At 43.7% G+C, this 20,418-nt stretch overlaps 1 protein-coding gene across 1 annotated transcript in view; it reads left to right on the forward strand.

Moving 5' to 3' along the window:
* LOC120043570 (calcium-activated potassium channel subunit beta-4-like) overlaps window positions 1-18,212 on the forward strand; it is a gene marked incomplete at its 5' end in the record, with an annotated part of 18,600 nt that extends 388 nt beyond the window's left edge. Inside the window, one exon of the mRNA XM_038988126.1 lies at window positions 17,924-18,212. Coding sequence (XP_038844054.1) covers window positions 17,924-18,212 — 289 coding nt within the window. The remainder of the gene's footprint in view (window positions 1-17,923) is intronic.
* Window positions 18,213-20,418: the final 2,206 nt, after the last annotated feature.

Consider the following 20,418-nt stretch of genomic DNA (forward strand, 5'->3'; position numbering starts at 1 on the left):
CCTAACTCTAAACCCTACCACTAGCCCCTCCCCTAAGTCTAAACCCTACCACTAGCCCCTCCCCTACCCCCTCCCCTAACCCTAAACCCTACCACTAGCCCCTCCCCTACCACTCTAAACCCTACCACTAGCCCCTCCCCTACCCCCTCCCCTAACCCTAAACCCTACCACTAGCCCCTCCCCTACCACTCTAAACCCTACCACTAGCCCCTCCCCTACCACTCTAAACCCTACCACTAGCCCCTCCCCTACCCCCTCCCCTAACCCTAAACCCTACCACTAGCCCCTCCCCTACCACTCTAAACCCTACCACTAGCCCCTCCCCTACCCCCTCCCCTAACCCTAAACCCTACCACTAGCCCCTCCCCTACCACTCTAAACCCTACCACTAGCCCTCCCAAAACCCCCTCCCCCTCCCCTAACCCTAAACCCTACCACTAGCCCCTCCCCTAACCCTAAACCCTACCACTAGCCCCTCCCCTACCACTCTAAACCCTACCACTCCCACTGATGAGAGCATACATCAAAGAGGCTTTAATAAAGCAGAATACAACCATGTCAGAATCCCATCTTCTGAGAGGTGACAGAGCCTGCTCTCATTCTGATTACAGTAACCCTCATGTTTCATACCGAGTTTAATATATGAGGATTTGTCAATTCAAACTGAGATAACCTGAATCCCGGGTGCTCTCTCAACCACACACACAAAAAAAGTGTCTACAGTACTTTGTCAACCCACAATACATGGTCACACACTCCCTGAGCATACAGCAGCACCTCCAGAGCTGTCTCTAGACCAAACACGTGTTTGCTGAAGTATAACACAAACACTTTTTCCTCAAAAGAGATTGTAGAGATTTGAGACCTGTCCGGGCAAACAGGAAGATGGATTGTTTGTCAGGACAGGCTCAGTCTGCAGTCTATTTTAGGGTGAAGCAGTGAGAACCAGATGGCAAGGTGTAAAAATGTTTTGTGGCCGCCTTTCAAAAACCCTCTCTGTTCTTTTTCAACTTAATGATAGCCATTTTCATGTGAACTATTTTCCTGCAGTAACTCTTAACATAACTTTACATTCGACAACCAAATATGTCAAAGACAGTAGCAGACAGGCAGTGAAGTCACAAGATGCACCTGGTCATCAGCTGTGTGGTGATGGGAGAGTCTGTCGCCTGCTGTGGATCCATTTCCTGTGGGGCAGGATATGACATGTTCATGTACTGTAGGGAGGAGTCTGAGAACACCACTTATCAACACTTATCCATAGCCAATCATCCCTTCAGTGGCTATTTTGGAGGCCCCTTGGATCTTGTGGAGCAAGTGTGACTAAAGGAATCAACACATACCGTTTCACACCATGTGGGTCTCCTCCTGGACCCCTGCTACACCTGGGGCCTGTATCCAGGACACTCTTTTTATATTTAACTAGGCAAGTCAGTTAAGAACAACTTCTTAGTTACAATGACGGCCTACCCCGAACGACGCTGGGCCAATTGTGCTACAGCCTGAAATCGAACCAGGGTCTGTAGTGACGCCTCTAGCACTAAAATGCAGTGCCTTAGACCGCTGCGCCACCCGGGAGCCCTAGACCTCTTGAGTTGGGCTTCATCCTTTTCTTCATCTGGCAGTTCATCTGGCAGTTCATCTGGGCAGTTCATCTGGGCAGTTCATCTGGGCAGTTCATCTGGGCAGTTCATCTGGGCAGTTCATCTGGGCAGTTTATCTGGCAGTTCATCTGGCAGTTCATCTGGGCAGTTCATCTGGCAGTTCATCTGGCAGTTCATCTGGGCAGTTCATCTGGCAGTTCATCTGGGCAGTTCATCTGGCAGTTCATCTGGGCAGTTCATCTGGGCAGTTCATCTGGGCAGTTCATCTGGGCAGTTCATCTGGGCAGTTCATCTGGGCAGTTCATCTGGCAGTTCATCTGGGCAGTTCATCTGGGCAGTTCATCTGGGCAGTTCATCTGGGCAGTTCATCTGGCAGTTCATCTGGGCAGTTCATCTGGCAGTTCATCTGGGCAGTTCATCTGGCAGTTCATCTGGGCAGTTCATCTGGCAGTTCATCTGGGCAGTTCATCTGGGCAGTTCATCTGGACAGTTCATCTGGGCAGTTCATCTGGGCAGTTTATCTGGCAGTTCATTGTATTGCAGATTTCTCTTGTAGCAATGACAGTGTTTTTTCATCACCAGTAAACTCTTAGATTGACTGAAATAAATGCAAAGTGTAACATATGTTTATAACTGAACTGGTACACGGATAGTGTTCAGAGGCCATTGAACTCCTCAGCAGAGTTGACTGTGTCCTACGTTCCTCTAGTCCAGTGTTCAGTTGGCTGACACTGAGCTGTGTCTGCTGCTGCAGTCTACACTACACTACAGTGTGCTACTGTATAGTGCTGTGCACTGCTGTATGGCTGCTGCAGTGTTGGCCTAAGTGGGCCCCTCCAGACCACTGCTTACCCCAAAACAGCCTGATACAGACCTTTTTATTTATATATCATCTAAAATATGTACATATTTTAACTCAATACCCATTCCCATTCTTAGTTTGCATGCAAGCTATTCGGGAGGGAAAGTTTTAATGCAATAAAGAAACAAAATGGCGATGGGATAATGTTATTGAAAGGGGAAAAGAGACTCCGCACCTTTTTATTGAACATTTGATATCCAGCACCTGCTTTGTGATCTTTTGCTATTTGGGATAATTATTACTTTTTCACACTTTGTTAACTGGAACATAAAGGGTATGAATCACTCCATAAAACAACAATAAAATCCTATTGCTGTATATCTGTATCCACCTCCTCCTAGGCATCTGTTTTCTCTCTGATAAACATTTCTCTTGACGTAATCAGTCTGTAATTACTCTTGTAGCCAGCTGCTCTGATTATACACCTGCCAAATACTGTTAGAAACATCCCCTCATTCAGAGATATCATCATCACCTGTCAACTACTGTTAGAAACATCCCCTCATTCAGAGGAATCATCATCACCTGTTAACTACTGTTAGAAACATCCCCTCATTCAGAGGTATCATCAACTCCCCTCATTCAGAGGTATCATCATCACCTGTTAACTACTGTTAGAAACATCCCCTCATTCAGAGGAATCATCAACACCTGTTAACTACTGTTAGAAACATCCCCTCATTCAGAGGAATCATCATCACCTGTTAACTACTGTTAGAAACATCCCCTCATTCAGAGGTATCATCATCACCTGTTAACTACTGTTAGAAACATCCCCTCATTCAGAGGTATCATCAACTCCCCTCATTCAGAGGTATCATCAACACCTGTTAACTACTGTTAGAAACATCCCCTCATTCAGAGGTATCATCATCACCTGTTAACTACTGTTAGAAACATCCCCTCATTCAGAGGTATCATCATCACCTGTTAACTACTGTTAGAAACATCCCCTCATTCAGAGGTATCATCATCACCTGTTAACTACTGTTAGAAACATCCCCTCATTCAGAGGAATCATCATCACCTGTTAACTACTGTTAGAAACATCCCCTCATTCAGAGGTATCATCAACACCTGTTAACTACTGTTAGAAACATCCCCTCATTCAGAGGAATCATCATCACCTGTTAACTACTGTTAGAAACATCCCCTCATTCAGAGGTATCATCATCACCTGTTAACTACTGTTAGAAACATCCCCTCATTCAGAGGTATCATCAACTCCCCTCATTCAGAGGTATCATCAACACCTGTTAACTACTGTTAGAAACATCCCCTCATTCAGAGGTATCATCATCACCTGTTAACTACTGTTAGAAACATCCCCTCATTCAGAGGTATCATCATCACCTGTTAACTACTGTTAGAAACATCCCCTCATTCAGAGGAATCATCATCACCTGTTAACTACTGTTAGAAACATCCCCTCATTCAGAGGTATCATCATCACCTGTTAACTACTGTTAGAAACATCCCCTCATTCAGAGGTATCATCATCACCTGTTAACTACTGTTAGAAACATCCCCTCATTCAGAGGTATCATCATCACCTGTTAACTACTGTTAGAAACATCCCCTCATTCAGAGGAATCATCATCACCTGTTAACTACTGTTAGAAACATCCCCTCATTCAGAGGTATCATCATCACCTGTTAACTACTGTTAGAAACATCCCCTCATTCAGAGGAATCATCATCACCTGTTAACTACTGTTAGAAACATCCCCTCATTCAGAGGAATCATCATCACCTGTTAACTACTGTTAGAAACATCCCCTCATTCAGAGGAATCATCATCACCTGTTAACTACTGTTAGAAACATCCCCTCATTCAGAGGAATCATCATCACCTGTTAAATACTGTTAGAAACATCCCCTCATTCAGAGGAATCATCATCACCTGTTAACTACTGTTAGAAACATCCCCTCATTCAGAGGAATCATCATCACCTGTTAACTACTGTTAGAAACATCCCCTCATTCAGAGGTATCATCAACTCCCCTCATTCAGAGGAATCATCAACACCTGTTAAATACTGTTAGAAACATCCCCTCATTCAGAGGTATCATCATCACCTGTTAACTACTGTTAGAAACATCCCCTCATTCAGAGGTATCATCATCACCTGTTAACTACTGTTAGAAACATCCCCTCATTCAGAGGAATCATCATCACCTGTTAACTACTGTTAGAAACATCCCCTCATTCAGAGGAATCATCAACTCCTGTTAAATACTGTTAGAAACATCCCCTCATTCAGAGGAATCATCAACTCCTGTTAAATACTGTTAGAAACATCCCCTCATTCAGAGGTATCATCATCACCTGTTAACTACTGTTAGAAACATCCCCTCATTCAGAGGTATCATCAACTCCCCTCATTCAGAGGTATCATCATCACCTGTTAACTACTGTTAGAAACATCCCCTCATTCAGAGGTATCATCATCACCTGTTAACTACTGTTAGAAACATCCCCTCATTCAGAGGAATCATCATCACCTGTTAACTACTGTTAGAAACATCCCCTCATTCAGAGGTATCATCAACACCTGTTAACTACTGTTAGAAACATCCCCTCATTCAGAGGTATCATCAACTCCCCTCATTCAGAGGTATCATCATCACCTGTTAACTACTGTTAGAAACATCCCCTCATTCAGAGGAATCATCATCACCTGTTAACTACTGTTAGAAACATCCCCTCATTCAGAGGTATCATCAACTCCCCTCATTCAGAGGTATCATCATCACCTGTTAACTACTGTTAGAAACATCCCCTCATTCAGAGGAATCATCATCACCTGTTAACTACTGTTAGAAACATCCCCTCATTCAGAGGTATCATCATCACCTGTTAACTACTGTTAGAAACATCCCCTCATTCAGAGGAATCATCATCACCTGTTAACTACTGTTAGAAACATCCCCTCATTCAGAGGTATCATCATCACCTGTTAACTACTGTTAGAAACATCCCCTCATTCAGAGGTATCATCATCACCTGTTAACTACTGTTAGAAACATCCCCTCATTCAGAGGTATCATCAACACCTGTTAACTACTGTTAGAAACATCCCCTCATTCAGAGGAATCATCATCACCTGTTAACTACTGTTAGAAACATCCCCTCATTCAGAGGTATCATCATCACCTGTTAACTACTGTTAGAAACATCCCCTCATTCAGAGGAATCATCATCACCTGTTAAATACTGTTAGAAACATCCCCTCATTCAGAGGAATCATCAACTCCCCTCATTCAGAGGAATCATCATCACCTGTTAACTACTGTTAGAAACATCCCCTCATTCAGAGGAATCATCATCACCTGTTAACTACTGTTAGAAACATCCCCTCATTCAGAGGTATCATCATCACCTGTTAACTACTGTTAGAAACATCCCCTCATTCAGAGGTATCATCATCACCTGTTAACTACTGTTAGAAACATCCCCTCATTCAGAGGAATCATCATCACCTGTTAACTACTGTTAGAAACATCCCCTCATTCAGAGGTATCATCAACACCTGTTAACTACTGTTAGAAACATCCCCTCATTCAGAGGAATCATCATCACCTGTTAACTACTGTTAGAAACATCCCCTCATTCAGAGGTATCATCATCACCTGTTAACTACTGTTAGAAACATCCCCTCATTCAGAGGAATCATCATCACCTGTTAACTACTGTTAGAAACATCCCCTCATTCAGAGGAATCATCATCACCTGTTAACTACTGTTAGAAACATCCCCTCATTCAGAGGTATCATCATCACCTGTTAACTACTGTTAGAAACATCCCCTCATTCAGAGGTATCATCATCACCTGTTAACTACTGTTAGAAACATCCCCTCATTCAGAGGAATCATCATCACCTGTTAACTACTGTTAGAAACATCCCCTCATTCAGAGGAATCATCATCACCTGTTAACTACTGTTAGAAACATCCCCTCATTCAGAGGTATCATCAACACCTGTTAACTACTGTTAGAAACATCCCCTCATTCAGAGGTATCATCATCACCTGTTAACTACTGTTAGAAACATCCCCTCATTCAGAGGTATCATCATCACCTGTTAACTACTGTTAGAAACATCCCCTCATTCAGAGGTATCATCATCACCTGTTAACTACTGTTAGAAACATCCCCTCATTCAGAGGTATCATCAACTCCCCTCATTCAGAGGAATCATCATCACCTGTTAACTACTGTTAGAAACATCCCCTCATTCAGAGGAATCATCATCACCTGTTAACTACTGTTAGAAACATCCCCTCATTCAGAGGTATCATCAACTCCCCTCATTCAGAGGAATCATCATCACCTGTTAACTACTGTTAGAAACATCCCCTCATTCAGAGGAATCATCATCACCTGTTAACTACTGTTAGAAACATCCCCTCATTCAGAGGTATCATCAACTCCCCTCATTCAGAGGTATCATCATCACCTGTTAACTACTGTTAGAAACATCCCCTCATTCAGAGGAATCATCAACTCCCCTCATTCAGAGGAATCATCAACACCTGTTAACTACTGTTAGAAACATCCCCTCATTCAGAGGTATCATCAACACCTGTTAACTACTGTTAGAAACATCCCCTCATTCAGAGGTATCATCATCACCTGTTAACTACTGTTAGAAACATCCCCTCATTCAGAGGAATCATCATCACCTGTTAACTACTGTTAGAAACATCCCCTCATTCAGAGGTATCATCATCACCTGTTAACTACTGTTAGAAACATCCCCTCATTCAGAGGAATCATCATCACCTGTTAACTACTGTTAGAAACATCCCCTCATTCAGAGGATTCATCATCACCTGTTAAATACTGTTAGAAACATCCCCTCATTCAGAGGAATCATCACCTGTTAACTACTGTTAGAAACATCCCCTCATTCAGAGGTATCATCATCACCTGTTAAATACTGTTAGAAACATCCCCTCATTCAGAGGAATCATCATCACCTGTTAACTACTGTTAGAAACATCCCCTCATTCAGAGGAATCATCATCACCTGTTAACTACTGTTAGAAACATCCCCTCATTCAGAGGAATCATCATCACCTGTTAAATACTGTTAGAAACATCCCCTCATTCAGAGGAATCATCATCACCTGTTAACTACTGTTAGAAACATCCCCTCATTCAGAGGAATCATCATCACCTGTTAAATACTGTTAGAAACATCCCCTCATTCAGAGGTATCATCAACTCCCCTCATTCAGAGGAATCATCATCACCTGTTAACTACTGTTAGAAACATCCCCTCATTCAGAGGTATCATCAACTCCCCTCATTCAGAGGAATCATCAACACCTGTTAACTACTGTTAGAAACATCCCCTCATTCAGAGGTATCATCATCACCTGTTAACTACTGTTAGAAACATCCCCTCATTCAGAGGTATCATCATCACCTGTTAACTACTGTTAGAAACATCCCCTCATTCAGAGGTATCATCATCACCTGTTAACTACTGTTAGAAACATCCCCTCATTCAGAGGAATCATCAACTCTCCTCATTCAGAGGTATCATCATCACCTGTTAACTACTGTTAGAAACATCCCCTCATTCAGAGGTATCATCATCACCTGTTAACTACTGTTAGAAACATCCCCTCATTCAGAGGTATCATCAACACCTGTTAACTACTGTTAGAAACATCCCCTCATTCAGAGGAATCATCATCACCTGTTAACTACTGTTAGAAACATCCCCTCATTCAGAGGAATCATCAACTCTCCTCATTCAGAGGTATCATCATCACCTGTTAACTACTGTTAGAAACATCCCCTCATTCAGAGGTATCATCAACATCCCCTCATTCAGAGGTATCATCAACTCCCCTCATTCAGAGGTATCATCATCACCTGTTAACTACTGTTAGAAACATCCCCTCATTCAGAGGTATCATCAACACCTGTTAACTACTGTTAGAAACATCCCCTCATTCAGAGGTATCATCATCACCTGTTAAATACTGTTAGAAACATCCCCTCATTCAGAGGAATCATCATCACCTGTTAACTACTGTTAGAAACATCCCCTCATTCAGAGGTATCATCAACTCCCCTCATTCAGAGGTATCATCAACACCTGTTAACTACTGTTAGAAACATCCCCTCATTCAGAGGTATCATCATCACCTGTTAACTACTGTTAGAAACATCCCCTCATTCAGAGGTATCATCAACTCCCCTCATTCAGAGGTATCATCAACACCTGTTAACTACTGTTAGAAACATCCCCTCATTCAGAGGTATCATCATCACCTGTTAACTACTGTTAGAAACATCCCCTCATTCAGAGGTATCATCAACTCCCCTCATTCAGAGGTATCATCAACACCTGTTAACTACTGTTAGAAACATCCCCTCATTCAGAGGAATCATCATCACCTGTTAACTACTGTTAGAAACATCCCCTCATTCAGAGGTATCATCAACATCCCCTCATTCAGAGGTATCATCATCACCTGTTAACTACTGTTAGAAACATCCCCTCATTCAGAGGTATCATCATCACCTGTTAACTACTGTTAGAAACATCCCCTCATTCAGAGGTATCATCAACTCCCCTCATTCAGAGGTATCATCATCACCTGTTAACTACTGTTAGAAACATCCCCTCATTCAGAGGAATCATCATCACCTGTTAACTACTGTTAGAAACATCCCCTCATTCAGAGGTATCATCAACACCTGTTAATTACTGTTAGAAACATCCCCTCATTCAGAGGAATCATCATCACCTGTTAACTACTGTTAGAAACATCCCCTCATTCAGAGGAATCATCATCACCTGTTAACTACTGTTAGAAACATCCCCTCATTCAGAGGAATCATCAACACCTGTTAACTACTGTTAGAAACATCCCCTCATTCAGAGGAATCATCATCACCTGTTAACTACTGTTAGAAACATCCCCTCATTCAGAGGAATCATCATCACCTGTTAACTACTGTTAGAAACATCCCCTCATTCAGAGGAATCATCAACACCTGTTAACTACTGTTAGAAACATCCCCTCATTCAGAGGTATCATCATCACCTGTTAACTACTGTTAGAAACATCCCCTCATTCAGAGGAATCATCATCACCTGTTAACTACTGTTAGAAACATCCCCTCATTCAGAGGTATCATCAACTCCCCTCATTCAGAGGTATCATCAACTCCCCTCATTCAGAGGTATCATCAACTCCCCTCATTCAGAGATATCATCAACTCCCCTCATTCAGAGGTATCATCAACTCCCCTCATTCAGAGGTATCATCAACTCCCCTCATTCAGAGATATCATCAACTCCCCTCATTCAGAGATATCATCAACTCCCCTCATTCAGAGATATCATCAACTCCCCTCATTCAGAGGTATCATCAACTCCCCTCATTCAGAGGTATCATCAACTCCCCTCATTCAGAGATATCATCAACTCCCCTCATTCAGAGATATCATCAACTCCCCTCATTCAGAGATATCATCAACTCCCCTCATTCAGAGATATCATCAACTCCCCTCATTCAGAGGTATCATCAACTCCCCTCATTCAGAGGTATCATCAACTCCCCTCATTCAGAGATATCATCAACTCCCCTCATTCAGAGATATCATCAACTCCCCTCATTCAGAGATATCATCAACTCCCCTCATTCAGAGATATCATCAACTCCCCTCATTCAGAGATATCATCAACTCCCCTCATTCAGAGATATCATCAACACCCCCCATTCAGAGATATCATCAACTCCCCTCATTCAGAGGTATCATCAACTCCCCCCATTCAGAGGTATCATCAACTCCCCTCATTCAGAGGTATCATCAACACCTGTTAACTACTGTTAGAAACATCCCCTCATTCAGAGGAATCATCAACACCTGTTAACTACTGTTAGAAACATCCCCTCATTCAGAGGTATCATCAACTCCCCTCATTCAGAGATATCATCAACTCCCCTCATTCAGAGGTATCATCAACTCCCCTCATTCAGAGGTATCATCAACTCTCCTCATTCAGAGGTATCATCAACACCTGTTAACTACTGTTAGAAACATCCCCTCATTCAGAGGAATCATCAACTCCCCTCATTCAGGGGTATCATCAACTCCCCTCATTCAGAGGTATCATCAACTCCCCTCATTCAGAGGTATCATCAACTCCCCTCATTCAGAGGTATCATCAACTCCCCTCATTCAGAGGTATCATCAACACTCCTCATTCAGAGGTATCATCAACTCCCCTCATTCAGAGGTATCATCAACTCCCCTCATTCAGAGGTATCATCATCACCTGTTAAATACTGTTAGAAACATCCCCTCATTCAGAGGTATCATCAACTCCCCTCATTCAGAGGTATCATCAACTCCCCTCATTCAGAGGTATCATCAACTCTCCTCATTCAGAGGAATCATCAACTCCCCTCATTCAGAGGTATCATCAACTCCCCTCATTCAGAGGTATCATCAACTCCCCTCATTCAGAGGTATCATCAACTCCCCTCATTCAGAGGTATCATCAACTCCCCTCATTCAGAGGTATCATCAACTCCCCTCATTCAGAGGTATCATCAACTCCCCTCGTTCAGAGGTATCATCAACATCCCCTCATTCAGAGGTATCATCAGCTCCCCTCATTCAGAGGTATCATCAACTCCCCTCATTCAGAGGAATCATCATCACCTGTTAACTACTGTTAGAAACATCCCCTCATTCAGAGGTATCATCATCACCTGTTAAATACTGTTAGAAACATCCCCTCATTCAGAGGTATCATCAACTCCCCTCATTCAGAGGTATCATCAAATCCCCTCATTCAGAGGTATCATCAACTCCCCTCATTCAGAGGTATCATCAACTCCCCTCATTCAGAGGTATCATCAACTCCCCTCATTCAGAGGTATCATCAACTCCCCTCATTCAGAGATATCATCAACTCCCCTCATTCAGAGGTATCATCAACTCCCCTCATTCAGAGGTATCATCAACTCCCCTCATTCAGAGGTATCATCAACTCCCCTCATTCAGAGATATCATCAACTCCCCTCATTCAGAGGTATCATCAACTCCCCTCATTCAGAGGTATCATCAACTCCCCTCATTCAGAGGTATCATCAACTCCCCTCATTCAGAGGTATCATCAACACCTGTTAAATACTGTTAGAAACATCCCCTCATTCAGAGGTATCATCAAGTCTGTCGATGTGCCCTTGAGCAAGGCACTGAACCCTAATTGCTTTTGTAAGTTACTCTGGATAAGAGCATTTGTTAAATTCCTAAGCAGGTAGCCTAGTGGTTAGAGGGTTGGACCAGTAAAGGTTGCTGGATCGAATCCCTGACAGGGTAAAAATGTGTTGTTCTACCCCTGAACAAGGCAGTTAAACCCACTGTTCCCCGGGCCCTGAACAAGGCAGTTAACCCACTGTACCCTGGGCCCTGAACAAGGCAGTTAAACCCACTGTTCCCCGGGCCCTGAACAAGGCAGTTAACCCACTGTTCCCTGGGCCCTGAACAAGGCAGTTAACCCACTGTTCCCCGGGCCCTGAACAAGGCAGTTAACCCACTGTTCCCTGGGCCCTGAACAAGGCAGTTAACCCACTGTTCCCTGGGCCCTGAACAATGCAGGTAACCCACTGTTCCCTGGGCCCTGAACAAGGCAGTTAACCCACTGTTCCCTGGGCCCTGAACAAGGCAGTTAACCCACTGTTCCCTGGGCCCTGAACAAGGCAGTTAAGCCGCTGTTCCCCGGGTGCCGTGGATGTGGATAAAGGCAGCAGATTTAGAGGGGTTAAATGCGGAAGACACATTTCAGTTGAATACATTCAGTTGGACAGCTGACTAGGTCTTCCCCTAAATGAGGGAATAATGTTATTATTCCTTCACACATGATGTAGCGTTTCTCTTCATCTGTTCTGTATCGTCCCCTGTTCTCTGGCTACATCCAGTCTTTCAGTTTGTTCAAAGCTGTGCCCTCAATTCCCCCTCCTGACCTCCAAATCCCTTCAACCCTGCCCTTGTCTTTTAGTATCTGTCTGTCTGTCTGGTCATCTTCCTTCAACCCTGCTCTTGGCTTTTAGTATCTGTCTGTCTGCTCATCTCCCTTTAACCCTGCCCTTGTCTTTTAGTATCTATCTGTCTGTCTGCTCATCTTCTTTCAACCCTGCCCTTGTCTTTTAGTATCTATCTGTCTGTCTGCTCATCTTCTTTCAACCCTGCCCTTGTCTTTTAGTATCTATCTGTCTGTCTGCTCATCTTCCTTCAACCCTGCCCTTGTCTTTTAGTGTCTATCTGTCTGTCTGCTCATCTCCCTTCAACCCTGCCCTTGGCTTTTAGTATCTGTCTGTCTGCTCATCTTCCTTCAACCCTGCCCTTGTCTTTTAGTATCTATCTGTCTGTCTGCTCATCTGCCTTCAACCCTGCCCTTGTCTTTTAGTATCTATCTGTCTGTCTGGTCATCTTCCTTTAACCCTGCCCTTGTCTTTTAGTATCTATCTGTCTGTCTGCTCATCTTCCTTCAACCCTGCCCTTGTCTTTTAGTATCTATCTGTCTGTCTGGTCATCTTCCTTTAACCCTGCCCTTGTCTTTTAGTATCTATCTGTCTGTCTGCTCATCTTCCTTCAACCCTGCCCTTGTCTTTTAGTATCTATCTGTCTGTCTGCTCATCTTCCTTCAACCCTGCCCTTGGCTCTTAGTATCTATCTGTCTGTCTGGTCATCTTCCTTTAACCCTGCCCTTGTCTTTTAGTATCTATCTGTCTGTCTGCTCATCTTCCTTCAACCCTGCCCTTGTCTTTTAGTATCTATCTGTCTGTCTGCTCATCTTCCTTTAACCCTGCCCTTGTCTTTTAGTATCTATCTGTCTGTCTGCTCATCTTCCTTCAACCCTGCCCTTGTCTTTTAGTATCTATCTGTCTGTCTGCTCATCTTCCTTTAACCCTGCCCTTGTCTTTTAGTATCTATCTGTCTGTCTGCTCATCTTCCTTCAACACTGCCCTTGTCTTTTAGTATCTATCTGTCTGTCTGCTCATCTTCCTTCAACCCTGCCCTTGTCTTTTAGTATCTATCTGTCTGTCTGCTCATCTTCCTTCAACCCTGCCCTTGTCTTTTAGTATCTATCTGTCTGTCTGCTCATCTTCCTCTAACCCTGCCCTTGTCTTTTAGTATCTATCTGTCTGTCTGGTCATCTCCCTTCAACCCTGCCCTTGTCTTTTAGTATCTATCTGTCTGTCTGCTCATCTTCCTTTAACCCTGCCCTTGTCTTTTAGTATCTATCTGTCTGTCTGGTCATCTCCCTTCAACCCTGCCCTTGTCTTTTAGTATCTATCTGTCTGTCTGGTTATCTGCCTTCAACCCTGCCCTTGGCTTTTAGTATCTGTCTGTCTGCTCATCTCCCTTTAACCCTGCCCTTGTCTTTTAGTATCTATCTGTCTGTCTGCTCATCTTCCTTCAACCCTGCCCTTGTCTTTTAGTGTTTATCTGTCTGTCTGCTCATCTTCCTCTAACCCTGCCCTTGTCTTTTAGTATCTATCTATCTGTCTGGTCATCTTCCTTTAACCCTGCCCTTGTCTTTTAGTATCTATCTGTCTGTCTGCTCATCTTCCTTTAACCCTGCCCTTGTCTTTTAGTATCTATCTGTCTGTCTGCTCATCTTCCTTTAACCCTGCCCTTGTATTTTAGTATCTATCTGTCTGTCTGGTCATCTCCCTTCAACCCTGCCCTTGTCTTTTAGTATCTATCTGTCTGTCTGCTCATCTTCCTTTAACCCTGCCCTTGTCTTTTAGTATCTATCTGTCTGTCTGGTCATCTCCCTTCAACCCTGCCCTTGTCTTTTAGTATCTATCTGTCTGTCTGGTTATCTGCCTTCAACCCTGCCCTTGGCTTTTAGTATCTGTCTGTCTGCTCATCTCCCTTTAACCCTGCCCTTGTCTTTTAGTATCTATCTGTCTGTCTGCTCATCTTCCTTCAACCCTGCCCTTGGCTTTTAGTATCTGTCTGTCTGCTCATCTTCCTTTAACCCTGCCCTTGTCTTTTAGTTTATATCTGTCTGTCTGCTCATCTTCCTTCAACCCTGCCCTTGTCTTTTAGTATCTGTCTGTCTGCTCATCTCCCTTTAACCCTGCCCTTGTCTTTTAGTTTATATCTGTCTGTCTGCTCATCTTCCTTTAACCCTGCCCTTGTCTTTTAGTATCTATCTGTCTGTCTGCTCATCTTCCTTCAACCCTGCCCTTGGCGTTTAGTATCTATCTGTCTGTCTGCTCATCTTCCTTCAACCCTGCCCTTGTCTTTTAGTATCTATCTGTCTGTCTGCTCATCTTCCTCTAACCCTGCCCTTGTCTTTTAGTATCTATCTGTCTGTCTGCTCATCTTCCTTTAACCCTGCCCTTGTCTTTTAGTATCTATCTGTCTGTCTGCTCATCTCCCTTCAACCCTGCCCTTGTCTTTTAGTATCTATCTGTCTGTCTGCTCATCTTCCTTTAACCCTGCCCTTGTCTTTTAGTTTATATCTGTCTGTCTGCTCATCTGCCTTCAACCCTGCCCTTGTCTTTTAGTATCTATCTGTCTGTCTGGTCATCTTCCTTCAACCCTGCCCTTGTCTTTTAGTATCTATCTGTCTGTCTGCTCATCTTCCTTCAACCCTGCCCTTGTCTTTTAGTATCTATCTGTCTGTCTGCTCATCTTCCTTTAACCCTGCCCTTGTCTTTTAGTATCTATCTGTCTGTCTGGTCATCTTCCTCCAACCCTGCCCTTGTCTTTTAGTATCTATCTGTCTGTCTGCTCATCTTCCTTCAACCCTGCCCTTGTCTTTTAGTATCTATCTGTCTGTCTGGTCATCTTCCTCCAACCCTGCCCTTGTCTTTTAGTATCTGTCTGTCTGCTCATCTTCCTTTAACCCTGCCCTTGTCTTTTAGTATCTATCTGTCTGTCTGCTCATCTGCCTTCAACCCTGCCCTTGTCTTTTAGTATCTGTCTGTCTGCTCATCTTCCTTTAACCCTGCCCTTGTCTTTTAGTATCTATCTGTCTGTCTGCTCATTCCCCTTCAACCCTTGTCTTTTAGTATCTGTCTGTCTGTCTGCTCATCTTCCTTCAACCCTGCCCTTGTCTTTTAGTATCTATCTGTCTGTCTGCTCATCTTCCTTCAACCCTGCCCTTGTCTTTTAGTATCTATCTGTCTGTCTGCTCATCTTCCTTCAACCCTGCCCTTGTCTTTTAGTATCTATCTGTCTGTCTGCTCATCTTCCTTCAACCCTGCCCTTGTCTTTTAGTATCTATCTGTCTGTCTGCTCATCTTCCTTCAACCCTGCCCTTGTCTTTTAGTATCTATCTGTCTGTCTGCTCATCTTCCTTCAACCCTGCCCTTGTCTTTTAGTATCTATCTGTCTGTCTGCTCATCTTCCTTCAACCCTGCCCTTGTCTTTTAGTATCTATCTGTCTGTCTGCTCATCTTCCTTTAACCCTGCCCTTGTCTTTTAGTATCTGTCCGTCTGCTCATCTTCCTTCAACCCTGCCCTTGGCTTTTAGTATCTGTCTGTCTGCTCATCTCCCTTCAACCCTGCCCTTGTCTTTTAGTATCTATCTGTCTGTCTGCTCATCTTCCTCTAACCCTGCCCTTGTCTTTTAGTATCTATCTGTCTGTCTGCTCATCTTCCTTCAACCCTGCCCTTGTCTTTTAGTATCTGTCTGTCTGCTCATCTTCCTTCAACCCTGCCCTTGTCTTTTAGTATCTATCTGTCTGTCTGCTCATCTCCCTTCAACCCTGCCCTTGTCTTTTAGTATCTTTCTGTCTGTCTGCTCATCTTCCTTCAACCCTGCCCTTGTCTTTTAGTATCTATCTGTCTGTCTGCTCATCTTCCTTCAACCCTGCCCTTGTCTTTTAGTATCTGTCTGTCTGTCTGGTCATCTTCCTTCAACCCTGCCCTTGTCTTTTAGTATCTATCTGTCTGTCTGCTCATCTTCCTCTAACCCTGCCCTTGTCTTTTAGTATCTATCTGTCTGTCTGCTCATCTTCCTTCAACCCTGCCCTTGTCTTTTAGTATCTATCTGTCTGTCTGCTCATCTTCCTTCAACCCTGCCCTTGTCTTTTAGTATCTATCTGTCTGTCTGCTCATCTCCCTTCAACCCTGCCCTTGTCTTTTAGTATCTTTCTGTCTGTCTGCTCATCTTCCTTCAACCCTGCCCTTGTCTTTTAGTATCTATCTGTCTGTCTGCTCATCTTCCTTCAACCCTGCCCTTGTCTTTTAGTATCTGTCTGTCTGTCTGGTCATCTTCCTTCAACCCTGCCCTTGTCTTTTAGTATCTATCTGTCTGTCTGCTCATCTTCCTTCAACCCTGCCCTTGTCTTTTAGTATCTATCTGTCTGTCTGCTCATCTTCCTTCAACCCTGCCCTTGTCTTTTAGTATCTATCTGTCTGTCTGCTCATCTTCCTTCAACCCTGCCCTTGTCTTTTAGTATCTATCTGTCTGTCTGCTCATCTTCCTTCAACCCTGCCCTTGGCGTTTAGTATCTATCTGTCTGTCTGCTCATCTTCCTTCAACCCTGCCCTTGTCTTTTAGTATCTATCTGTCTGTCTGCTCATCTTCCTTCAACCCTGCCCTTGTCTTTTAGTATCTGTCTGTCTGCTCATCTTCCTTCAACCCTGCCCTTGTCTTTTAGTATCTATCTGTCTGTCTGCTCATCTTCCTTCAACCCTGCCCTTGTCTTTTAGTATCTATCTGTCTGTCTGCTCATCTTCCTTCAACACTGCCCTTGTCTTTTAGTGTCTATCTGTCTGTCTGCTCATCTTCCTTCAACCCTGCCCTTGTCTTTTAGTATCTATCTGTCTGTCTGCTCATCTTCCTTCAACCCTGCCCTTGTCTTTTAGTATCTATCTGTCTGTCTGCTCATTCCCCTTCAACACTTGTATTTTAGTGTCTATCTGTCTGTCTGCTCATCTGCCTTCAACCCTGCCCTTGGCTTTTATTTTATATCTGTCTTTGTGCTAATGTTTTTCTATCAAACCATCATAGTGATGCCATCATCCTCCCTCCATGTCTCTGCCTTTCTCCATCCCATCTTGCATTGCTGCCAACTGTAGCTGTCTGCCATGTGCTCCTGATGTCTCTTCCCTCCTCCACCCCTCACCCTCCTTCAAAGAGTCGGTGCTAAATCACTGCTGTGGATAGAAACCTTCTTGTGGATCCTGACTTCTCTGTAATGAAGTGAAACGTGATGTACTTTGTCCCTGGATGGCATCCAGAATGCACGTCTCCTAGATCATCAGACAAACCTTCTAAAGTTGATAGGTGACATTTGTGCTGCATTTAGTCCCTTTTCTGTCAACACTGAAGTTCCTGATAGACAGACATTGCTTTGCATTCTGTAAACACTCACCACTTTCTTGTTGCCTCACGCCCCCCTAAATTCTTACTCTTTTACCCCCTTGCCCTCTATCTCCCCCTGCAGGCCTGACGACGTACTGTGGCGGCGTTCCCACGACGCCAGCGTCCTCCTCCACTGCGTCCTGTGGCCCATGGTGAGCCTGCTGGTGGGCACCCTCATCGTCCTTCTCACCGTGTGCGCCCGCAGCCTGGCCGTGCGCGCCGAGGCCATCCAAAAGAGGAAGTGCTCGTACGAGCCGGCAGGCAACTCAGAGCAGGGCAAGACGCCGCCCAACACCAACACCGCCTCCTTCCGGACCCTGCCGATGTTCGCTGTTCCTGTCCGACGCAGAGACCGGGAACAGGAACACTAGATGGATGGATGGATGGATGGATGGATGGATGGATGGATGGATGGATGGATGGATGGATGGATGGATGGATGGATGGATGGATGGATGGATTGATAGATTGATGATGACTGTGGTCTCAGTGGTGGCTGTTGTGTGATGAGGACCTCGTAGAAGCGTGGAATGTTTGAACTTCCTATTATTACTGTTCTGAACACTCTCATTCTGCTGGACTGGACTCGAGGCTCATGCACCAGAAATGCTTGTCTGTCTCGTCTTGGTGTGTTTGTCTACTTGTGTAAGAGCCATTTTGTCAGTTCAACTCTCAGCTGGTGGGGGACTTTTCTAATGATATGTGTATTACAATGTGTTGGTTATGTCTACGAAGAAGCAAAAATCCAAAAAGGACAATGCCGCTTTCTGTCACTGGTCATGTTTTTGGACAGGTCTGTGTTACGTGTTGAGCCTCTGTGTCTCTGTGCTGATTGTAATGTTTTTTGCGTTTACTTCACTAGCTGAGCTCGGTCTCAAAGTTCAGAGTTCACTGACTTACAAACAGGAAATGTCTGTGACCTTTGAACACTCTTTAACTGGACTCTTCATTACAAACCCCTGGTCGTATGAAAGGAGGGATTGTGAGGGCGTCCCGGCCAGGACCACCTGAGAGGAATCGTCAACACCAGTTACACAAAATGTCAGTGCTTTGTTTAGAGAGAATGCGATGAAAGGAATTCTGGGAGAGTCCTTCTAATCCCTGGGACTACAGAGCCAGTAGCAGACCTTGGTCTGATCACCTCCAGCATGATGTACTGTCTTCTTCTCTGGGTGGTATTAGGAAGCGTTTAAATGCCTATCTCACTGTTACTGTTCTTGAACACCCCGGGCCAGGATTGAAACAAATCGCAACAATGCGTATATTACTTTTAAAGGCATATTGTGGTTTGTTTTAATCCGGTTCCCCCTCTCTCTCCTCTCTGTACCACCTGTCTTTTACTTAACCTGTTTCTAACAAGGCTTCTTTAAGGCATCTGTCCAACTCCAGCCAACCCAACCGCCATGGATGGAATATGTCTGTTGTTCATTTTCAGTTGGTTGCCGCAGGACATGTTTGAACCTATTATGTCCTGATTCAATATGTAGAATCGGCCACGGACAGTTGGTCTGGGTTCGGGACAAAACTTGCGATAGGTAGTTTGTCTGTGGTTGGATAGATGTGCAGATTCCTTGACTGTAGCAACTTCCTCTGCAGTCTGTCTTCTGTCTTCTCTTCTGTCAGTTAGTGGTTTTGGTTTTTTCACGATGCAAATTGATTGGTTTTCTTCCCACAGTAGCAGACTTTTGCACCGTTTTGAATAGTTTGTCGTCCGTATGTGTTACCGTAGGCTCTCCGATTGGTTTGAACAGTTAGTACATCCAGTTAGTGTTTTCCATCGATTGGTTTGAACAGTTAGTACATCCAGTTAGTGTTTTCCATCGATTGGTTTGAACAGTTAGTACATCCAGTTAGTGTTTTCCATCGATTGGATAAAAAAAAGAAATCTGATCTGAGTAAAAATCGTTAGACCTACCTACCTTGCTCCAAGAAAAGGTTTGCTCTCTCCATTGCATTAATCGGACGTACAGAAGTTTTTACTTGTGTATTTTCTACAAAAGAAGTAGCTAAGACATTGTCGTCCTTTGCTAAAAGATGAATGATATTTCATACATAAAGCCATATGCTGAACATGTGATTGCAGTAAGAGACAGCTCTAGGGGAGGTTATGTCCTCTTACAATATGAGCTGTAACAGTAGTACAAAACAAACATATATTTTGTGTTGGAAAGAGAATGTTTTTTATAAAGCCAATCCATTATAACGTCTGCTGCATAATGATGAGTAATAGTGCCTGATAGATATCTTTAATAAAAAGAATAAGAGTTATTGTCTTCAAAATAGTTTATTACTGCACCATATTCTTCTTCTTTCATTAAAATAAATCTTCTTCGGGATCGGTGTCCCTTCCACGGGACGGGTGAGCTAACGTACTGTAGGCTAATGCGATTAGCATGAGGTTGTAAGTAACAAGAACATTTCCCAGGACATGGACATTTCTGATATGGGCAGAAAGATTCAATTCTTGTTAATCCAACTGCACTGTCCAATGTATAGTAGCTATTACAGTGAAATAATACCATGCTATTGTTTGAGGAGAGTGCACAATTTTGAACATGAAAAGTTATTAATAAACAA

The sequence above is a fragment of the Salvelinus namaycush genome, unplaced genomic scaffold (genome assembly GCF_016432855.1).
Source record: "Salvelinus namaycush isolate Seneca unplaced genomic scaffold, SaNama_1.0 Scaffold960, whole genome shotgun sequence".
In the NCBI taxonomy this organism is placed as follows: domain Eukaryota; kingdom Metazoa; phylum Chordata; class Actinopteri; order Salmoniformes; family Salmonidae; genus Salvelinus; species Salvelinus namaycush.